The sequence below is a fragment of the Mastigoproctus giganteus genome, chromosome 3 (assembly GCF_048544385.1).
Source record: "Mastigoproctus giganteus isolate SK-2022 chromosome 3, ASM4854438v1, whole genome shotgun sequence".
NCBI classification, from domain to species: Eukaryota; Metazoa; Arthropoda; class Arachnida; order Uropygi; family Thelyphonidae; genus Mastigoproctus; species Mastigoproctus giganteus.
In genome coordinates this window covers 219,862,977-219,885,006 of record NC_143577.1, presented here as the reverse complement: position 1 = coordinate 219,885,006, position 22,030 = coordinate 219,862,977, and the positions used below count along the sequence as shown (strand labels likewise).

Below are 22,030 nucleotides of genomic sequence, written 5' to 3'. Positions count from 1 at the left end.
ACTGGGAGTAAAGTGGAGGAGAAACTGTTGAAGATAAACACAAGAAAGGCACCCGGGGTGGATGGGATCTATCCAGTTATATTAAAGGAGGCAGCAAAGGAAGTAAGCAAACCCTTAGCCATAATTATGAGAGCTTCCTTGGACTCAGGGGAGGTACCCATAGACTGGAAAAGTGCAAATGTGACCCCAATTCACAAAGGAGGATCAAAGGCTGACACAAGTAATTATAGACCTGTGAGCTTAACTTCTGTTCCAGGAAAATTAATGGAAGCACTGGTTAAAGAAGCACTGCAGGATCATTTAGACAAGACTTCAGTTATAGCTCAGACACAGCATGGTTTTGTTAAGGGGAAGTCTTGCCTGACCAACTTGATTGGATACTATGATGCAGTCACAAAAGAACTGGATGCAGGGAATAACTTTGATATTATATACTTGGATCTTAGAAAGGCTTTTGATACTGCTGCACATGGAAGACTGCTACACAAATTGGAGCAGTGTGACATTGGAGGCAAATTGCTGCTATGGATAAAGGGGTGGTTGAGGGGGAGAAGACAGAGAGTGGTAATCAATGGACACTGCTCATCGTGGACTGATGTTATTAGTGGAGTCCCTCAGGGCTCAGTGTTGGGTCCATTATTGTTTTCTGTATTCATAAATGATATTGATGATGGTATATCGGGCTTAATGTCCAAGTTTGCAGACGATACAAAGGTTGGCAGGGTTGTCAAGGACACTACTGACACTATGCTGCTGCAACAGGATCTGGAAAGGTTGAGCAGATGGGCTGAGAGGTGGCAAATGAAGTTTAACATTGATAAATGTAAAGTACTACACATGGGAAACAGCAACCCCAGCGCAACGTATCAACTCTGTGGTACTACACTGACAGTGGTAGAGAATGAAAGGGACTTGGGGGTGGTTGTGCAGGCAGATATGAAGTTCTCTGATCAGTGCAGACGGGCTGCAAGAGTAGCTCATGGAGTATTGTCAATGATATACAGGAATTTTTCCAGCAGGGATAAGGAGGTGATTATTCCATTGAATAAGGCGATGGTCAGGCCACACCTAGAGTACTGTATACAGGTCTGGAGACCTCATTTCAAGAAGGATGTAGAGCTGCTGGAACGAGTACAGAGAAGGGCAACGAGATTAGTGAAAGGAACAAAGGGGTGCTCTTACGAAGAAAGGCTTAAGTTTTGCAAATTACAGTGTCTGGAGACTAGGCACCAGCGAGGTGATCTGATAGAGGTGTATAAAGCCTTGAATGGTTTAAGCATGCTCAATGATGATGGGATTCTTCCTCTAGCTCAGAAAAATCACCTGAGAGGGCATAAATTCAAATTGAGGAAAGACAGATGTAGGATAGACGTGCGGAAATTTGCCTTTAGCCAGCGGGTGGTTGGTTGGTGGAACAGACTTCCATCCCTTGTGGTGGAGGTTGATAGCCTAAATAAGTTTAAGGCTCAGCTGGACAGGTATTTTGAACGAACAGAGGGGTAAAGTGGAAGTGGGTTTTTTTTTTTTTTTTTTTTCTTTGGCTGATGCTGCATAAGCTTGCTTTCTTGCATCAAATGCCTCTACTAATGCTAATGCTAATGCTAATACGTTTCCCTCCAAAACTAGATCCTTCGACGACAATCTTTACCACATGGCAGCCATATTGGCTCTGCCGATGTGGTAAACCACACTCACTTAATCAGATAGCTGTCTTTGTATCACAAAGCTAAGTAATATTTCACCTTGAAACTGTTAATAACACCTAAAGAAATACTTCCACAGTCAGATCACAATAAACCAAAGATACGATCGATAATGCAGGAGCTAGCAGCAAAACAACCTCAAATGTGTGGTCTGAGCAACCGGAAGAATCTCATCAGCATTAAACTTTCTCAATCAATTCAAAGCTTTAAAAACCTCAATCAGATCACCTCGCAGGTGTCTAGTTTCCAAATGCTGAAATTTGCAGAACTGAAGCCTTTCTCGGTAAGAGCACCCATTTGTTCCGCTCACCAATCTCGTTGCCATTCTCTATACTTGTTCCAGCAGCTGTACATCCTTCCTAAAATGCGACCTCCCGACCTGTATGCAGTACTCAAAATGTGGACTAATCCTTGCCTTATACAATGGGACAATCACCTCTTTATCCGTGGTAGGAAAATTCCTGTATATCATAGACAAAACCATATGAGATCTCCTGGCAGCCTGCCTACATTGCTCAGAGAACTTCATAGCTGCTGCCAATTATCCTCAGGTCTCTTTCATTTTCCACTGTCCTGAATGTAGTACTTTGCATTTATTAATGTTAAACTTCAATTGTAATTTCTCAGCCCATCTGCGTATCTTTTTTGGATCCTGTTGCAATAGTATACTGTTATTAGTCATTACCCAACCTGCCAACCTTCGTATCACTACAAAATTGGATATTAAGCCTGATATGCCTTCATCAATATCATTGATAAATGTAGAAAACAACAATGGGCTCAACATTATATCTCAATGTCATTTTCAATCTCTGCTATATTGAGTGTGGTACTACCCAATTTGAATGTTCTTTTAGGATTTTTCTACCCATATGCATTTATCAATCTTGCATTTATTAATGCTAGACTTTAATTGCCACTTTTTGGTCCATCTTTATAATTTGTCCCGGTCTTGTTGAAGTAGTATACCCTGCTTCCTCTTGCTCATCATCCTGCCAGCAAAAAATTTAGACATTGACTTGGTAAGCCTTCCTCAGTATCGTTAAAAATATCGAAAACATTAAAGGCCAAGCACTACACCCTAAGGGAATCCACGAATGGCATTAGTCCATGAAGAGTAGTGACCATTAATAACCCCTTCCAATCAACCAACCATATATCCTAACATATAGTAATTTTCCCCTAGTGCCATTGTTCCAATTTGTTCAGCAATATTTCAATTGTAACAGTATCAAAAATCTGAATTCTAAGCATTTGGCCCAAAAATATATATTTTTTTAAATTAAATTCTTCGAGACTACTTATAGCAGCTAATCAGATTGGTCCCATGAATATCCCCACAAATCTCCCATAATAAATCCGCGCTGTGATTGCTGTATGATGACATTCCTGTCAAATTGTTTTATATTCTCTAACCACTCGTTTCATTACTTTACAGTCTTTACTTGCAATAAAATTTGAGATTACAGGTCTATAATTACTAAATTCCTTTGATCATCCATTTCTTTGCGAATAGGAGAGGCATACAGGTATGTGCATTACGAATCTATACGAACCTCTCCTGAATCCAAGGATGTTCTCATAATTATCGATAAACGTTTGCCGCTTCTTTCGATACAATTTAATAGATATCATCAGCTCCGTATACCTTATTCAACAATTTTTCTACCACTTTCCCCCTCACTTTACATAAAATCATTTACTAGTTAAAATACGAAACGTAACTTATTGAAGTGAGGAATGGCTAGAACGGATAGTTATGTTGAAAAATCTTTGCTGAGGAGGATTGTTTTAAAAAATACCTTTTGGGTTATTATGGAATACTTTTGCACCGACCTTCACCAGCAGTTAATTTTTACATGTTCTCCCTTACGTTTTTGCGTGTGGTAGTAGAGGAGAGCGGTTTTCGGGATCGCGCTGCAGATATCTGAAAAAAAAAAAAAAAAAAAAACTTTGGCGGTTACAGAATGCAAAGTAAAATCTATTGTATGTAGTCGGCTAATCGGCCTCTGATGAACTGGAAAACCCACCAGATACATTTCCCTTTTTCACTGGAAATGTACATTTGCACTGTACATACCAAGGAATCCTGCGTGATTAACATGTCGCTCATTTCGAGAGGTTGGTTGTTGCGGGGTTTTTGGTGCATCAGCAATTTAGGCTATATTGCGCCGTATATAATATGCTGTAAATTGCGTCTGTTCTTTGATCAATTTGCTGTTTGCTGGACAAAAAACTAAAGTTTCCTGGAGAAAACCATGCTACTCTAGCCTGAAACTGACTAGCTCAGCTACATTATGAAAAAAACCTACACAAATTTTTCACGTCATTGATGGTATTTGAACTCAGGTCTTTTCCGCCAGGTGTAACTTGTCACTCATTTCAAGAGGTTGGTTGGTTGGTTGTTGCGGGGTTTTTGTTGCATGAGCAATTTAGGCTATATTGCGATGTATATAATATGCTGTAAATTGCGTCTGTTCTTTGACCAATTTGCTGTTTTCTGGACAAAAAAGTAAAGTTTCCTGGGGAAAACCATGCTGCTCTCGCATGAAACCGACTAGCTCAGCTACGTTATGAAAAAGACCGACACAAAATTTCCACTTCATTGATGATATGTGAACTCATGTCTTTTCCACCGGGTGTGAAGAAGACGGGATTATACCAACTGTTTTACCAACGAGGACTTTCGAGAGGTCTGGGTTAAAATTCTATCCATGCCAAGAGGAATTTCTAAGGTCTTAATTTGAGTCTGTAGTTAGCCGATCTCAGGCGGTGGAAATAGGTGTCCTCCTTAATTTATTCTCAGCCTGTACAACATGTAAATCGGCTTTTGACACACACTTTAACAGATATAATGTACAAGTCGCTCTTGTAGTAGTAGTAGTAGTGGCATGTGATGCAAGAAAGCAAGTGTATGAGCTTATGCAGCATCAGCCAAAAAAAAAAAAAAACACCATTCCCTACAAATGCCTGTCCAGTTCCTCCTTAAATTTATTCAACCTATCAACTTTCACAACAACAGATGTAAAAGTATCATCTGCAAACCTGATATACCTTCATCAATATCATTGATAAATACACAAAACAACAGTGGACCCACTACCGAACCCTGTGGGACTCCACTAATAACATCAGTCCACGAAGAGCAGCACCCATTGATTAACACCCTCTGTCTTCTCCCACTCAACCATCCTTTTATCCATTGTAGCAACTTACCCTTAATACCATTCTGCTCCAATTTGTATAATAGTCTTCCATGCGCAACAGTGTCAAAAGCTTTCCTGAAATCCAAATATATGATATCAGAATTATTTTTTGCATCCAGTTCCTTTGTAACCACATCATAATAACCAATCAAATTTGTCAGACCAGACTTTCCCTTAACAAACTCATGCTGTGTCTGGATTATTGCTGCAGTCTTGTCTAGATGATCCTGCAATGCATCTTTAACCAGTGACTCCATTATTTTACCCGGAACAGAAGTTAAACTAACTGGTCTGCAATTACTCGTGTCACCCTTCGATCCCCTTTGTGAATTGGGGATAGATTTGCACATCTACAGTCCGTGGGGACCTCCCCTGAGTCCAAGGATGCTATCATAATTATGGCTAAGGGTTTGCATAGTTGCTTTGCCACCTCCTTTAATATAACTGGATAGATCCCATCCACCCCAGGTGCTTTTCTTATGTTTAACTTCAACAATTTCTCCTCCACTTTGCTCTCAGTTATTACAAAATCATTAAGTACCCTGCTACAATTTGATAACCTTCTGCCATTTTCAAGCCTTAATAATTCCTCATGTGTGAATGTAGATGCAAAATACTCATTCAGTTTGTTTGCTATCTGAACAGGATCATCAACAGTCGAACCATCGATGCCAAGTGGACCAATCAGATTCACCCCTTCCTTTTAGAGTTTATATAAGTAAAGAAATCCTTGCTGTTTTTCTTATCATCTTTTGCCAAGGATTTCTCGTAATCTGCCTTCGACTGCCTAACCTCCTTTGTGATCTGATTACAGACTAGCTTATATCTGCCTTAGGCTTCTGAGTCGCTTGATAATTTATATGCATCCCATGCATTTTTCTTCTCTGTTACGAGTGTCATTAGTTCATTTGATAACCATTTAGGCCTAAACCTTGAACAATATTTCTTAATAGGTATGAATCCATTAGTAGCATCCACGATTAATTCCTTGAATGCTTCCCACTTAGAATTTACTGTTGGTAACATCGTCAGTTGATTCCAGTGTACAGAATTTAAAAACTGTCGGAGACCATTGTACTCACCTTTACGGAAGAAAAAACCCTTTCCTTTACCCCTGATGGTAATTAAATCTTTAAGTAAATCCCACGTCAGTACACTGTGATCACTGCCACCTGGTGGTTCCTTTATCTGCAAATTCTTAATACACGAATGATCACTGCTGATAACTAGATCAAGAGTATTACTCTCTCTGGTTGCCTCTCGAACATGCTGCTACAGAAAACAACCATCCAATAAATCCGCAAAAGTCTGACTAGTGTGTGGGTGACCAACCCACAAGTTCCAGTCAATATCTGTGAAGTTAAAATCCCCCATTATAAGACATCCTGATTTACTAGCCCACTCTATTTCTCTGTACAATTGTTCATTGTACTCATTCGGGTCATTAGGCCAATAACACACTTCTACTCATATTTTTGCTTTCGCAGTGCTTATCTCACACCAAACTGACTCAACAGTGCACTGTTCATCTATATCAACTGGGTGCACTTCTCTTGATGTTATGTTTTTCTTAATTAACAGCATAACACCTCGTCCCTTCCTATTCTGTCTATCCTTTCTGTACATATTGTACTCCCCAAATTCCACTTCTGTATTCCTTATATCTGTGTGACACCACGTCTGTGCTATCCCAACAATATCCGCCTTTGATGTCTTGACCAACACTTCAAATTCATCAAATTTATTTGCTATACTTCTAGCATTGGTATACATGGAAACATACATGAACCTATTCCTATTCCTTGTGACTAACAACAACAACAATATTGTGAGGTTGGGTACACAGGACATTAGAAGAGAAAATAAATCAAAATTTGGGGCTTCCGTTCAGGATGTTTTTTTCCCAAACGATCAGTCCATACATCACTTTTGAAAACAAATAATAATGTCACGTTTTGCAGAATTAGAACTGCGCATCACAGATGGCAGTACTGTTTTACGTGTACGCAGCATGTAGTAACTCGTGTGGACTTTTGGAGTGATTACAGTAGTTTGTTTTATTACTAGAGAATAATGAGTTGTGTATGCAGATTAGTATGTATATTGTGACATATGCTGGTATCGTTCATTGGCTTTCAGTGTTAATATGTCCTCGAAAAATACTTAATAGAGAAAAAGAGATCGCGGAAATACCAAGTCACTGACAGCACCATTTCAGGTAAATGATATTGGTATGCGAACAGTTGCAACAAAGTTATGCGTGGGGTAACGAGAATAATGAAAACAATAGAAAGCAATATACTAAAGCACACTTTCTTGTCCTGTATACCGACCCTTCAGTCCATTTTAGTTCTGCACAGACAACGACCATTTATAAGAACTACGGAATACTGAAGTAAATCGTCACTAATGCTTATTACACTACCGAATCCGTTCGCTTATGCCGGAACCTTAGTTGTCATAAGCAGTTACAATGAGGTATACTTCTCTGGCTGTTCTGGGGACGGCCGTATCGAGTATAAACAAGAAAATGCCAGACAGCTATCCAGGCCAACCGGGCTAGCCGAGTGGGTAAAGTACCTGCCCGGCAACCCAAAGGTCGCGGGTTCGATTCCCGCCTCGGGCTTGGATCAAAGTACTGCAAAAACATTGGGAGGTGCAATATGGCCACAGAAGCCGATGCGCCAACAACTACCAAATTAAAAAAAAAAAAAAAAAACAGCTATCCAATGTCATTTACGTACCAGATAGTGATATATATGTTACAATTTACATGGGGGTATTTGTGTTTCCCTCTGTACTGTAAGAATGAGAGTGAGGGCAGAGGAAATGACCGCAGTTATTAAATAGATGAAGAGCATATTTAGCTTAGTTTTATACACAGTCTCTTAGAGAATACTTTTAATAATATATTGTTATCCAAGATGTAGAAATAATAGTTCTTTGATTATAGACATTATGTTCATTCTTATTTGAATGAAATATTGTTCAGTTCAGGGCTGTGCAAAGGTACTCGGGGGGCCCGGATGCAAAAGGTGTTAAGGAGCCTTGTTTATTTATGCTGGGATTTGATTACTCCCTCAACTGGGGGCCCTGGTGCGGTACATCCAATGCACCCCCATTTGCACAGCCCTGGTTCAATTCATATATTTTTAGAAAAAAGATAGCAATCCATGAAAAATGCCATGATAACTAAAATCAAAGATGAATATTTTTCTTATTTCAGATAACTATAACAAACCTTCAGAATGGCAGAGGCATCAGTGAAGACTAATCCGAGCCCAAAATCAGCAAAGAAGTCACTCATACAGTCTGATGTGCTTGACATTAAGTACCACAAGAGACCTATTTGTATTATTGTATTAGGAATGGCTGGATCTGGGAAAACTACATGGGTGCAGGTAAGATGGAAAAACTACATGGGTGCAGGTTTTCTTAACCTTCAGCCCATACATAGTACTAGAGTATTGCAGGTTGATGCTTTTCATGCTGGGATTACCATAAAGAAATAATTTTAAAAAGTCCTTTTTTAATTCATTTTAATTAATTAAGAAAATGATAAAATAATTTGAGAGACTTATTTTATGCCCTAAGCTTTTTACAACCCATTGACCTTTGCATGCACTGATAAGAATATTTTATGCATTCTTATAGTATGGCTATGTTATTTCAAAAATTTGCTTAGTGCACATGGCTCTGTGCACTAGTTTGAATCTTTAGTTACTATAAATTATATACAAAAAAATTGAGCACCCTTTCTTCAGCCTTACATATTCTTTCATTCTCTGTTAAATCCAGAGTGAAAATCACTGATCCTTAGTTCTAAGTACAATATACAATTTGATTAATAGTTTGATTACCATGTAAAGTGATGTGGGCCACTCAAACTCTAATTGATATTAGGAAATACAGATAAGTGCTGTGGGATGCTATGGTAGGTTTTCAGGGCTATATGTAATTTACAACTGTCTGTTTGGGTAATTTTTACTTCCCAAACAGACCCGATTGTTATTGGGCCAGCTTGGGTAGCATGTGTTGTCCTAGAGCAGCGATTTCCAAACTGGGAGGCACGGACTAGTGCAAAAGGAGGTGCAAAAAGTTTAACAGAAATGTAATTTTCATAACATAATATATATAAATAAAAATATATATATACATATAAATAAACTTTCATAACATTAAATTTTGTAACCTATTTTTTAAAGCATTTACCGCCACCTATCTCACTCTAACTTCGATATAAACATTTATTTGGAAAAAATATATTATATTTTGCTGAAATGGATTGATGAATTATGATTGATATGATGTAATGTAATATATATAATTTAGTGCGTACTATGTATGACATATATAGGTAGATTGCATAGTATAGCATTAGCTGCATGGTTGAAAATATGGTTTCAGCGGTGTGCGATTGTGTTTTTTATTGTTTTTGGCGTGATTACTTACTGATAATAATCGTTAGTAATTTAGAAGTTGTATTTTTTAAGAATACAAATTTAATCCTAATTAGACGAATGGATAAATTTTTGACTGGTTACAAGAGAAAATCCACTAATAATGAAGATACTGATGCTGATACAAGTAAAGGTAGTGGGAATACAAGCAACAGGGAACAAGGAGGTAGAACTCTCAAGACAAGAAAATATGATTCATCCTATTTATCAGTAGGATTCACAAGTGTTATTATAGATGGCTTGGAAAAACCAATGTGTTTGTTTTGTATGAAAGTTTTGGCTGCAGATAGTATGAGACCAGTCAAATTAAAACTATGCATTCTGAATACGTTGGTAAGCCCATATAATTTTTTCAAAGAAAATTAGATGAGTTTAATAAACAAAAGCAAACGTTCAAAAAAATAGTTTCTGTTCCATCAAATGTATTGCTAGCGTCGTACCAAGTTTCTTACAGAATTGTGAAATGTAAAAAACCACGCACAATAGGGGAAACTAGTTTTGCCAGCAGCTATTGATATGGTTAAAATAATGTTCGGCGAATCATATGCGAAACAGTTGCGACAAATACCGCTTGCTGATAATACAGTTGGCATAAGAATCGATGGTATATCTGAAGATCTTTGCGATCAGTTAGTTTCTCAACTGCGTACTTCGAAATTCGCCATACAAGTAGATGAGGCAACTGATGTAGCTAAAGATGCTCATTTAATTGCATATGTTCATTATGTTGCAGAAATTAATATAATGGAAGATATATTATTTTGCAGCCCCATTCCTGGAAAGGCCACATCCAATGAAACTTTTAATACAATTGACACTTTTTTTGATGAGGGCGACATAAAGTGGAATAACTGCATTGGACTCTGTACTGACGGAGCACAGTCAATGTCAGGGCACAAGGCAGGTCTTCAAGCATTAGTTAAAAAGAAAGTACCCAAAGTTATCTGGACGCACTGCATGCTTCACAGAGCAGCTCTTGTGTCAAAAAATATGAGCGAGGAACTTAACATTTTTACAAAAGTTACGAAAGTTATAAACTACATAAAAAAACAGTCCTTTAAAAGTTAGGTTGTTTGCAAAGCTGTGTGAAGATATGGAAGTTAATTATACCTCACTTCTATACTATTGTGAAGTGCGCTGGCTATCTCGTGCCAAAGTGATTCAAAGGGTGTTTGAACTCAAAGAAGAGATTGCAATTTTTCTTGATGAAAATCATAATGAAGAGGCAAATTTATTTAGGAATGATAACTTTATTGTTAAACTTGCCTATTTGGTTGAAATTTTTGGAAGAGTGTTTTGAATAAATCAATGCAAAGACCACAAATGCATTCACTGATTTAAAAAGACAAAGTGAAAGCATTCATAAAAAATTGGAGCTATGGAAATCAAATTTACAAAAAAATAAGTTTGACATGTTTCCACCTTTAAATGATTTTTGCGCCAGAGTTAATATTGAAGCAAACAAAAATCTATTTACTGAACACTTGGATGGTTTGATAATGCACTTTTCACATTATTTCGAAGATCTTGATTTTACAAAGTTCGCATGGATACAGAATCCATTTGTCAATGAAGAAGATGATGAATTTGGATTGACAACTATTGAAAAGGAAAAATTGATAGAATTATCATGCGATACTTCATTGAAACAAATTTCAGAGTGAAATCCTAGTTCAATTTTGGTTGAATCGAAGTGAAGAATATAATACTTTGTCAAACAAAGCAGTGCAAGTACTGCTGCCATTAGTAACATCATATTTATGCGAAATGGAATTTTCTGCATTAGCTGCAATGAAATCCAAATATCGAGCCCGTTTGGTAGTAGAAAAAGAGCTACGAGTAGCACTCTCCTCAATGACACCTAGATTTGATAAACTTTGTGCTAATAAACAAGCACACTCATCACATTAAAAACAAATTAATTTAAAAATTAATATATATATAGTAAAACCTTGTTATTATTCTGTCAATTACGTTTTTTTCATTTTTTGTATTAATAAATTTTTTACCATTTAAAAATGTGTCTGTATTATTTTATGAAATAAAAGGGGGGGGAGGTGCCAAGATTAGATTTTTTTTTAAAAGGGGGCATAGTCACATAAAGTTTGGAAACCACTGTCTTAGCATATAGAAAGGATTTTATTTTATATTTTAAAATTAATTTTTTTTCAATATGGGACTTTATAATCAAAGATGTTTTTTTTTAATTATATAGGGTTCTCCCCTTTGATCCTGGTGCTTAAATTTGGCAGATAGTGCCTGAATCTGGAACATTTATGACCCCTGTATTTTGTTTAGCATATGTGTATTCATTGTGTATATTAAGTTTCTAAGTATTTGTTTTATATACTTAAAGAAAAAAAAATGATTTATTATGCAGAGAGTTGTAGCCCATCTGCATGCCAAGAAGAATCCACCATATGTTATCAATTTAGATCCTGCTTGTCTTGAGGTACCATATCCAGCAAACATTGGTAAGCATCTGGAATTTAATTTTATTAAGTTAGTAAACTTTCTGAGCCTGATTTAAAATTTTGGTTGATCTGTAAACACTCTTAACATTAAGCTTATAACTTACTCTTAATGCTGCTTATAACATTAGCTTTCACAGTCAAGCAGTCATGATGGTTAAGACAATACATTGATATTAGATATTAAATTCTTTGCCTATTGATTAACAGCGTATCTATACAGTAACTATTAACTGTTTACTTATTCCTGTTCTTCATTGTTTAGGTGAAGGAATAAGATAATCAAAATGGAAAACTAGTTCCTTTTCTGCTCTTAATATATTGGGCAGTAAATATGGGTTATATTCTTTGTTACAGTGTGGCATTAATGATTATAACCCATTTATTTGTTCAATTTTCACACTCAAACCTTGAAAGTTAAAACTAAAGTTTTTTGTTTTACTGTGTAATTTTTGTTGAGACTACAACTTTGTTGTCTTATGTGTTTTATCTGTGTTAACTTCATTTTTAATATAATATAAATTTATTACCCTCTTATTTATGTCCAGTGTTGAAGACCCTTCAGAGTGGGATTGAAGCATATGGAGTGAAGTGTTTTTTCCCTAATAATTTTTGTAAACCTTCATATATCAAGGTCATAAATTTTGCATGACTTGCTTTTAGTTGAAGGTGTAAGGGATGTTATATTGGAAAATAAAAATAGTAATACATCTGATCTGATCAAACTGAAAATAATTTGCTAAATGAAATGACAAGAAAGCAGAAGGAAAAACTTTTTTTTGTTGTTGCTGAGCACATTTTCACAGTTTAAAGAAACGGAATGGCACCTTCATGGAAATGCAAAAACATTGAATTATTGTGGTTCAGAGAAGAAATTTGATAACATATAAGAGAAATAATAATAGTGGATATATTGGTCAAGTGATGCAAATAATAATAGTGGATATATTGGCCAAGTGATGCAAGAAAGAAGATAGCAGGTTTATACAACATCAGCAAAAAAAAAAAAAAAAACCCTTCCCACATTGTCTGTCCATCCCCTCCAGTAGCGTGTCTAGTTCTTCCTTGAATTTATTCAAACTATCTATTTCCATAACAATAGATGGAAGTTTGATCCAACAATCAATCAATCAACCACCTGCTTGCTGAAGGTAAACTTCCACATCTATTCTGCAACCATCCTTCCTCAATTTGAAATTGTCCCCCCCCCCTTCATATGCATAGTCTGAGCAAGAGGGAGAATCCCATCAGTATTGAATTTGCTCACTCCATTTAAAGCCTTAAGTTATAATCAGATCATCTCATCGGTGCTGTCTCTGGACTTGCAATTTGTATAACTGAATCCTTTCATGGCAAGAGCACTCCTTTTCTCCCCTCAACACTCTTGTTGCCCTTCTCTGCACTGTTCCAGCTGCCCTGTATCCAGTGTTATAGTCATAAAATTAGCAGAAGGTATACCTGTAAATGTTTACATTGAATTCCAGAGGGTATACAATGCATACCAGTGTACATATAATATATATATATATAAAACCATATGAATAAGAGTTAAAATAAAATAATGCCAGCAGTATGGCAAGACAAGAGTGAAAATAATCAAAATTAAACCTAAATCAAACTGGGGGGGAAGAGAAGGGTAACAAGAGTAAAAATATTGCAGTAGAAACTCTCTAAAATAATTTAGAAAATCTAAATGAAAGAATAATAATTCATTGAATTTTGAAAGACAATTAAATAGAAATTTAGCGGTACCCCCTCTGATGGGTACCAGTCCAAATTTATGTGAAATATCGATCGATTCTCCTTTGCGGCGATTTGTCCAGCGATCGAAATACAGCGATTCCCTGACCATTATTGGCCTTGTGTTCCTCTGTCGAGATGGGGTATAATGGTCAGTCTATTTTTGGTTTCTTTTTGTTTTATTTTTTGTAGTGGTTAACACCTCTGTTGGTGATATTTCACATAAATTTGGACCTGGTACCCATCAGAGGGGGTACTGCTAAATTTCTATTTAATTGGCTTTCAAAATTCAATGAATTATTATTCTTTCATTTAGATTTTCTAAATTATTTTAGAGAGATTCTACTGCAATATTTTTACTCTTGTTACCCTTCTCTTCCCCCCCCCATTTGATTTAGATTTAATTTTGATTATTTTTGCTCTTGTCTTGCCATACTGCTGGCATTATTTTATTTTAACTCTTATTCTTGTTTATATGCTAAATGCATATGAGAGGAATATGCTTTTTGCTGCCTCTGATGTATGCTGTACTATTTTATTTTATTATGAAAGATTCCGTTTCCAACTATTTTAAACACTATTCAAATATATGTATAATTACACACACCCACACACACACACACACACACGGCATATTTACTTACTCTATATATGGCACAGATATTAAAAATAATAAAACTATAAGTATTGCCTAAGAATCCAGAGGGTATACGGCGTATACCTGCTTATACCCTCCTGATAATTGCCTTATACAATGGGATAGTCCATGCTAGCAAAATTACTGTATATCATCGACAAAACCCAATGAGCTGTCCTGGCAGCCTATTGGCATACTCAGTGAATTTCATATCTGACTGCAGAATTAACCCCAGGTCTTTATCCTTTTCCTCTACTTGTAATGTCATACCACACAGTTGATACTTTAATCTGGGATTATTGCTATCCATGATACAATTTAAAATTTGTCAATTTTAAACTTCAGTTGCAATTTCTCAGTCCATCTGACTAATTTTTCTATATCTTATTGCAGTAGCTTACTTTGATTACTTTTAACCACCCTGCCAACCTTTGTATCATCTGCAAACTTAGATATTAAGCCTGATATACCCTAATGAATATCATTAATAAATACAGAAAACAATGGTGGGCCTAGCATCGAACTGTGGGGGACTCCACTAATAACATTAGTCTACAAAGAGCAGTGTCCAGTAACTTGCCCTTAAGCTCCATAGCAGTAACTTTCCCTGAAATCCAAGTATATGATATCAAAATTATTTTTTGCATCCAATTCTTTGTTACTGTATCATAGTATCCAATCAAATTGGTCTCTCTCTCTCTCTCTCCCTCCCTCCCTCTCTCTCCAGGGCTGAATTGATTAACAAGGCTCCCATCGTGTGTGCCCTCCTGTTCTATTTGGGTACTTGCCCAATTCTTCTAATAATTTCTCCAATAATTTTATTCAAACTAGTCATTTTTACAATACTGGATTGAGGTTTATTCCAATAGTTACTTTTTGGCTGAAGGCAAATTCCTGTAGCCATCCTTTTTAGGGGCCGTAGTCTAATGAAGGACCCTTATAATGTCACTCGGTTATCTGTCTGTCCTTCCATCTGTCACAGCATTGTATCTCTGAAACCACTCAACCTGTTGACTTGAAATTTTGCAAGGGTTTGTACATCATGTGGGCCAACATAACGCCATATTGATCGTTGTTGACAAAAATTTGTCTGTGAAATGGGGGGGGGGGTAAAATGTGGATGGATAAAAAATTTTGTCCATCCACATTTTTGTCCATCCACATAACCTATAACTTTATTATACACCATTGGAAAGAGCTCAACGATTAGGTTTTTGTAATGTGATGTGTAATATTTGTAATGTGACATCCTCCTGATATCACCATATTTTCATCTCTTTTCGCCTTATAACCAGGTACTCTCTATTAATTATTGCATGAATTAATAGAGAGTACCTTGTAGAAATGCCTCCGTAGCCGAGTGGGCAGAAGCGGGAGTGCAGTAGCACATGCTCTTTGAGTAGACCGGGGTTCAAGCCCCTGACTGCTGAATACGGTCGATCTGCCAACTCGCACTGGACCAGCGTGGCAGATTATGGTCCATTTCCCTCAGCATGAATTGTTGAGGAGGCTTCCATCCTGCAGTGGGTTGATAAGGCTGCACTTTTACCTTGTCTCTCTATTGTTGTAAAGATTGTCTAGCTTTATCTTAAAGCTAGACAATCTTTACAACAATCCCTTTACAGTTTAAGAGAGAAAGGGCTAAGACGAATGAGTAAAAAAGAAGCATAGGCACATTATGCTGCCTATGCTTCTTTTTTGGCAAATACTCACTTGCTACTTCTCCGATTTTATTTCTGAAAGGGAAGGAAATTTCTGAACCTGTGGAAATTGCTAATGCATTTGGCTCATCTTTTGAAACACTCGCAGCTGTTTCTGCCTATGAACCAGCCTTTCAGTTGCTAAAATGCAGTACAGAAAAGTATAAACTGAATTTTAATACTGCTCTCCAACATTCATACAATCTGCCACTGACCATGACTGAATTGCTTAATGCGCTCACAAAAGTGAAAAACAGTGCTCCAGGTCCTGATGGAATTTATTACGTAATTATTTCCCATTTAAGTGAAAGATCATTAAGTGCTCTCTTACGACTCTATAATAGAATTTTTTTAGAGGAATATTACCCCACTAGCTGGTGCCATTCTTATGTGCTAACCTTCCCAAAACCAGGAAAAGACCCACACAAATCCAACAAACTATTGGCCTATCTCCCTAACAAGTTGCTTGGGAAAAACTATGGAAAAAATAGTTAACGCCCGACTAACATGGTATTTGGAGACTCAAAACATTCTGGGTCCAAGCCAATATGGTTTTCGGAGAAGTAGATCGATGTTTGATCTCATTATCAAAGTGGAAGCAAATATTCAGAATGCTTTTCTAAGAAATGAGCACTTTGTTTTGATATGAGTTGACATCGAAAAAGCATTTGATGCAACTTGGCTTTATGCTCTTCTTTGTGACTTACGTAAATCTAGTCTTCGGGGTCATCTCCCGAAATTTATTCAGAACTTTCTATCTAACAGATCCTTCCAAGTCCATTTCCACTCATCACTTTCTGGAACATATGTACAAGAAGAGGGAGTTCCCCCAGGGTTCACTGCTGAGCGCAACACTTTTTGCCATCAGGATCGATTCTATAACTAAGTGTATACCTAACACAGTTGATGCATACCTATATGTTGACGACCTTGCCATCTCATGCCATTCTCAAAATATGCGACTTATTGAGAGACAACTACAAGGCACCATTAATAGAATAGTCTCTTGCGCCAAAAACAATGGTTACAGAATTTCTAAATCCATAACAACTGCAGTGCACTTCTGTCTTAAATGTACATTGCTTCCTGATCCAGTCCATCAGTTAGACTCTCATTGTACAGTCCATTCCGGTTATTTGGGACACATCGGGACAAGTGCATTTTGGCCCGATTAAGCGGCTGCCCCAATTATCCGAAGTTTCATGTAAATAGTTAAAAATGCAATGTACCTCCCCCCCCTTTACAATTGGTTCACTGTACAATTAAATCACGTTATGATGGAGTCACCATAATAAAGTACCGTTCACTATACGATGTGTAATAAGCGCCAGTCATTGTGATCACGTTTGTGAATTGAATTTTAATTCTCTTAAACGGCGATTCTAATTAGCAAAAATAGGAGGAAATTTATCCACAGGCTATAAAAGTAAAGATATATTAAGCACAAATTTACTTTTTATTACTTTACCAATTAAAAAATTAAATGATACGTGAAAATTGGAAGAATATACGTGATAATCGGAATAATTAATACAAACTAGTTGACATTTCTGTTCACTGACATTTGTGGGTGGGGGTTAAAATTTAAAACAGTAAAAAGATAAGCAATCAATAACAAAGAACACGGCACACACAAATTGCAAGTAACACAAAACAAGCAAGTGAGAAAGGAGTAACGAGTTACAAAGCTTTAAAAATAGGAATGAAGAGAAGATTATGAAAATGAATTTTTTTATATGATTGAAGATTTCGTGGAAGTGTAAACACATTTTACCATAATAACCTACAGAATTCCAGCTGTCGGTGTTATTGCAAATTCAATACAATCGAGTTTACTGTCCATTTATGATAGATTTCACTAACAGAAAAGCCCAATAAACAGGTGACTTCTAATTGTTTTTATTGTTTTATGGTTGTGACCTCCAGAATTTCAACCGAACCATGTGGTACCATTGGAGACAATCATAGGGTAATCTCCAGTACTGCGGTCTCCTGCCCCGATTAAACAGCATGCTGTCCCAATTAAGTGAAGTAAACCCTGGCTATTTTCTCGATTGGTTTCTGTTTTTTTAAGATTTGCTCCAAATAAACGGCTGCTCCGATTAACCGATGGCCCAAATAACCGGAATCCACTGTATTACATTTCAGCCAAGTACTTATTTTCTTGGTATAATACTTGATAAAAAACTAAACTTCTTTGAACATATAAAATATATTTGTCCGGGCTATTTTAAGAAACTAAATATTCTCGGAGTAATCTCCTCTATGTCATGGGGTGCAGATTGTTACATGTTGCTACATTTATACTGCTTATTAATTAGATCTCGCTTAGACTATGCATCTCCTGCATATGCCTCAGCCAGGCCAAGTGTACTGAAATGGCTTGATCCCATTCATCATAGTGCACTTCAAGTTGCCCTGGGGGCCTTTCGTACATCTCTTATGTGCCCATGAACCACCGCTAGACCTTCGATGATAAATTATTCTCCTAAATGCCGCTAAAATCAGCAGCCTTCCATATCACCCGATATGGCAATATCTTTTCAGACCAAAATGGGAAAACCTCTTTCGAACTAAATCACGTCTCAACAAACCATCTGGCATTAGGCTTCAAGCTCTAAACACTAGCTAGGGACTCAACATGAATAACATACTGCAGGATACTAGCATGGAAATCCAGCCATGGCAAATACCCCACAATACACGTTGACAGATATTTTCAGAAATGAAAATTTCTGAAAATATCTGTCAACGTGTATTGTGGGGTATTAGACAACTACATCTGGCCCACTCCACTCGGTTTAGAAGTTACGTACAGCTATACACAGATGGATGCAAGACTGCCAATAAAGTTGGTACAGCTGTAGTCTTGCCGGATGCTATCATCGCCAATCAGCTCCACTCAGAATGTAGTACTTATACCGCAGAGTTATATGGTATCCTATTAGCCTTGGAGAACATAAAAGAAGTTTCATATACTCAATCCATCATATATATCGATTTGTTAAGTGCTGTGAAATGTATATAATGTAAATGCTCCAGCAATCATCCTCAGGTACAGAAAATCTGGTCTCAGTTAATGGAAATTCATACACGTGGCTACCGCATAATTTTTTGTTGGATTCCTGGACACTCTGGAATCCCAGGAATGAACAGACAGATTTAGCTGCTAAAAGTGCTTCAGATCTGATCAATTTCAGATTTGAAGATTATTCAATTTCAGGACACCATATGTTGACTATAAATCCATTATATAACAGACCTCTAAAGAACAGTGGAAATGTATATGGGAAAAAGAAACAAACAAACTTTTTGAAATAAAGAGAGAACCCAAACAGTGGCAGCCCAGTCTAAGAGGAAATAGAAAAGAAGCGACTGTACTAGCACGACTGCACATTGGTCATGCATACCTCACTCACAGTTACCTATTAAGAAAGGAAGATGCCCCATAATGCGTTTGCTGTAAAGCATATTGTCGTAGAATGCCCACTATATCTAAGAGAACAAAAAACTGCTTTCTCTTCACATTTCAAAAATTGCAATCAATTAACACTACAGAATGTTCTAGGAGATCGTCAGGATATGGATGACGTTTTTGTTTTTCTAAAATCGATTGATAAATATCACCTTGTCTGAACTCTTATATCAGAATCAAAACAAACAAGAAAAATATACTAGCCAGAAATATGTGCATTATAGCCATTGTTGCTGATGCACCAACAAACCCAACAGCAACAATCCCTCTATCAATAATAATTGTATGGTAACATCATCTCTACAATTCTCACCACACATAGCGCCAACCGGGCTAGCCAGGTGGGTAAAGTACCTGCATGGCAACCCAAAGGTCGCGGGTTCGAATCCCGCCTCGGGCTTGTATCAGAGTACTGCAAAAACCTTGGGAGGTGCATTATGGCCACAGAAGCTGATGCGCCAACAACTACGAAAAAAAAAAAAAACACACACAACCCCAACACTCCCTTCGCCTCACATTTCAGTTTGTCTTGATGGTGTTGATGTTCTTAGATGTATTTGGTAAGTTGGTTTTCTTTAATGTTATATTACATAACATGTTAATTCCTTGTAACGTGTTTAATTTTCAATGACTCTAATTAGTATTTACATGTAATTAATTATAGAATTTTCCTCATTCCTGGCCTGATAATATAAAAACATATCCTGTAACAGTTAGTTCAGAATATAACACACCTCTGCATTATGTTTTTCTGTCTATACTTTCTGAAGATGCTATTGTCTATCTAGTGACATCTTTTTTGTTATGTGCATATAATATAACACCTATACTGAGTTGCATTGGCCCAGTGCTGCAAATTAGTAAAGAAGTAGGTATCATCATCGAGGGATAATAATGTCCCCAGACAGTATAGACAGAAAAGCGTAACACTGAATAGTATTATTTTTTTAAATCCATTTCAATACCTGCTTTGTACCTGCTTCTTTACAGATTTGCAACACTTAGTTTGGCAAGTTATTTTAGTATATAAAAATAAATAAATTTTCTGTTTATACTCCGGCACGACAACCAAGTCAGTAGAGTTTACAATAAATCGTCAATACAAATATTTATCGTATTTAGTAGTCACGGGCTTGAACCCCAGTCCACTCAAGGAACGCGTGCTATGCACTCTCGCTCCTGACCACTGGGCTATGTCAGGCCTTATGGGAAGTGATGCATGCTTTGCAACTGTATAAAAAAATATATATTTTTTTAACATGTAAAAAGCATTTTCTCTTTATTTTAATTTAAAGTTATAGTTATTTTATTATTAAAGCTTGTTTTGTCTGCTCTATGCTTTCCACAACTTTAAAAATTGTTTCTACGTATCAGTCATTATCAACAGTTGCATATCTGAAGGCTATTACTTTTGTTAAATTAAGAAGGTACAGAGTTTTTAGATACAGGCAACTCTTGGTTTAAGAACGAGTTCCATTCCAAGACGTTGTTCATTGTATATTTTGTTCGGTATGTGTATCTTGCATTCCTGAGCTTTTATGATACATATCATATAAATTAACAGCCATTTTAAAGCTTAAAACCATGTACTAAACATCGAATGGTCTATACAGTACGTTTTATTATAATGTATATATGTGTTATGGTTTATCGTATACGATATATAACGTAAAATAAAATAAAAAAAGAAAAAAAAAAAAAACAAGATATCGTACTTTTTAATTTTAATTAAAAACATAGAGTTATAAAATAGAAATAAAGAAAATGAGTACTAACATAATGTACTGTACATACACATGTATTCAACTTTTATTCTTCAATATCTTCATCAGAGTTTAATATTTTCCACATAAGTGACACTAGGTGCAGATGAAGTAGATGGAAGTGCATCTGATAATGAAGAAACAACTGGGTTTTCCACTTTTTTAAAATATGTTTTTATAGAAGATTGCACAGTTAGATTCTTTTTTTTTTTTTTTTTTTTTTTCTTCAAAAATCTCACTATAGCATGCTAGACAGTCATAAATGCCTCTTTTCACTTTTGCAATTCTTTCCATATTTGCATCCTCTTCAATGATTGCCAACCCCTCAGAAATTGATTTAAAAGCTGCAGCCATTTTCTGCCTTATAAATGTTCTGGGAGGCTGTGGAATATCAGGTTTTTCGGTTACTTCAGAATTTAGATGCGTCTCTATTTCAGTTATTTCATTGGTTGTTAATTCCTCAAAATGCAAGTCCAAAAGCTCTCTCACGTCAGTCACATCAAGGTCGAGGTCCATTTTATTGCCCAGTTCAACAATTTACTGATAATTATTGTAATAAATACATTTTTTAAAAGTTTATTTATTTAAATCTTACAATTATGTTCACTATACATTTGGCATTTTGTTTTATAAGGAACTCTATCTATTGGTGACTTTAAGAAATTTTGAATGATTGTGACATTTGTTATAGCGAATGTTCGTAAACTGAGAGTTGCCTGTATTTATTATTAAGAGCACCTCCGTAGCCAGGTGGGAAGGAGCAGCAGTGCGTAGCACACGCTCCTTGATTAGACCGGGGTTCGAGCCCATCACCACCAAATACGGAGCACGCGGAAAGGTCAGGGAATGACCACCGCACCGGAGCAATATGGCCT

The 22,030-nt window shown here is 36.5% G+C and overlaps 1 protein-coding gene across 1 annotated transcript in view; it reads left to right on the top strand.

Moving 5' to 3' along the window:
* The first annotated feature begins 6,922 nt into the window (after positions 1 to 6,922).
* LOC150088735 (GPN-loop GTPase 1) overlaps positions 6,923 to 22,030 on the top strand; it is a 121,033-nt gene continuing 105,925 nt past the window's right edge. The window contains exons 1-3 of the mRNA XM_090370888.1: positions 6,923 to 7,127; positions 8,136 to 8,310; positions 11,750 to 11,843. Coding sequence (XP_090227014.1) covers positions 8,158 to 8,310; positions 11,750 to 11,843 — 247 coding nt within the window. The 5' untranslated portion in view covers positions 6,923 to 7,127; positions 8,136 to 8,157. The remainder of the gene's footprint in view (positions 7,128 to 8,135; positions 8,311 to 11,749; positions 11,844 to 22,030) is intronic.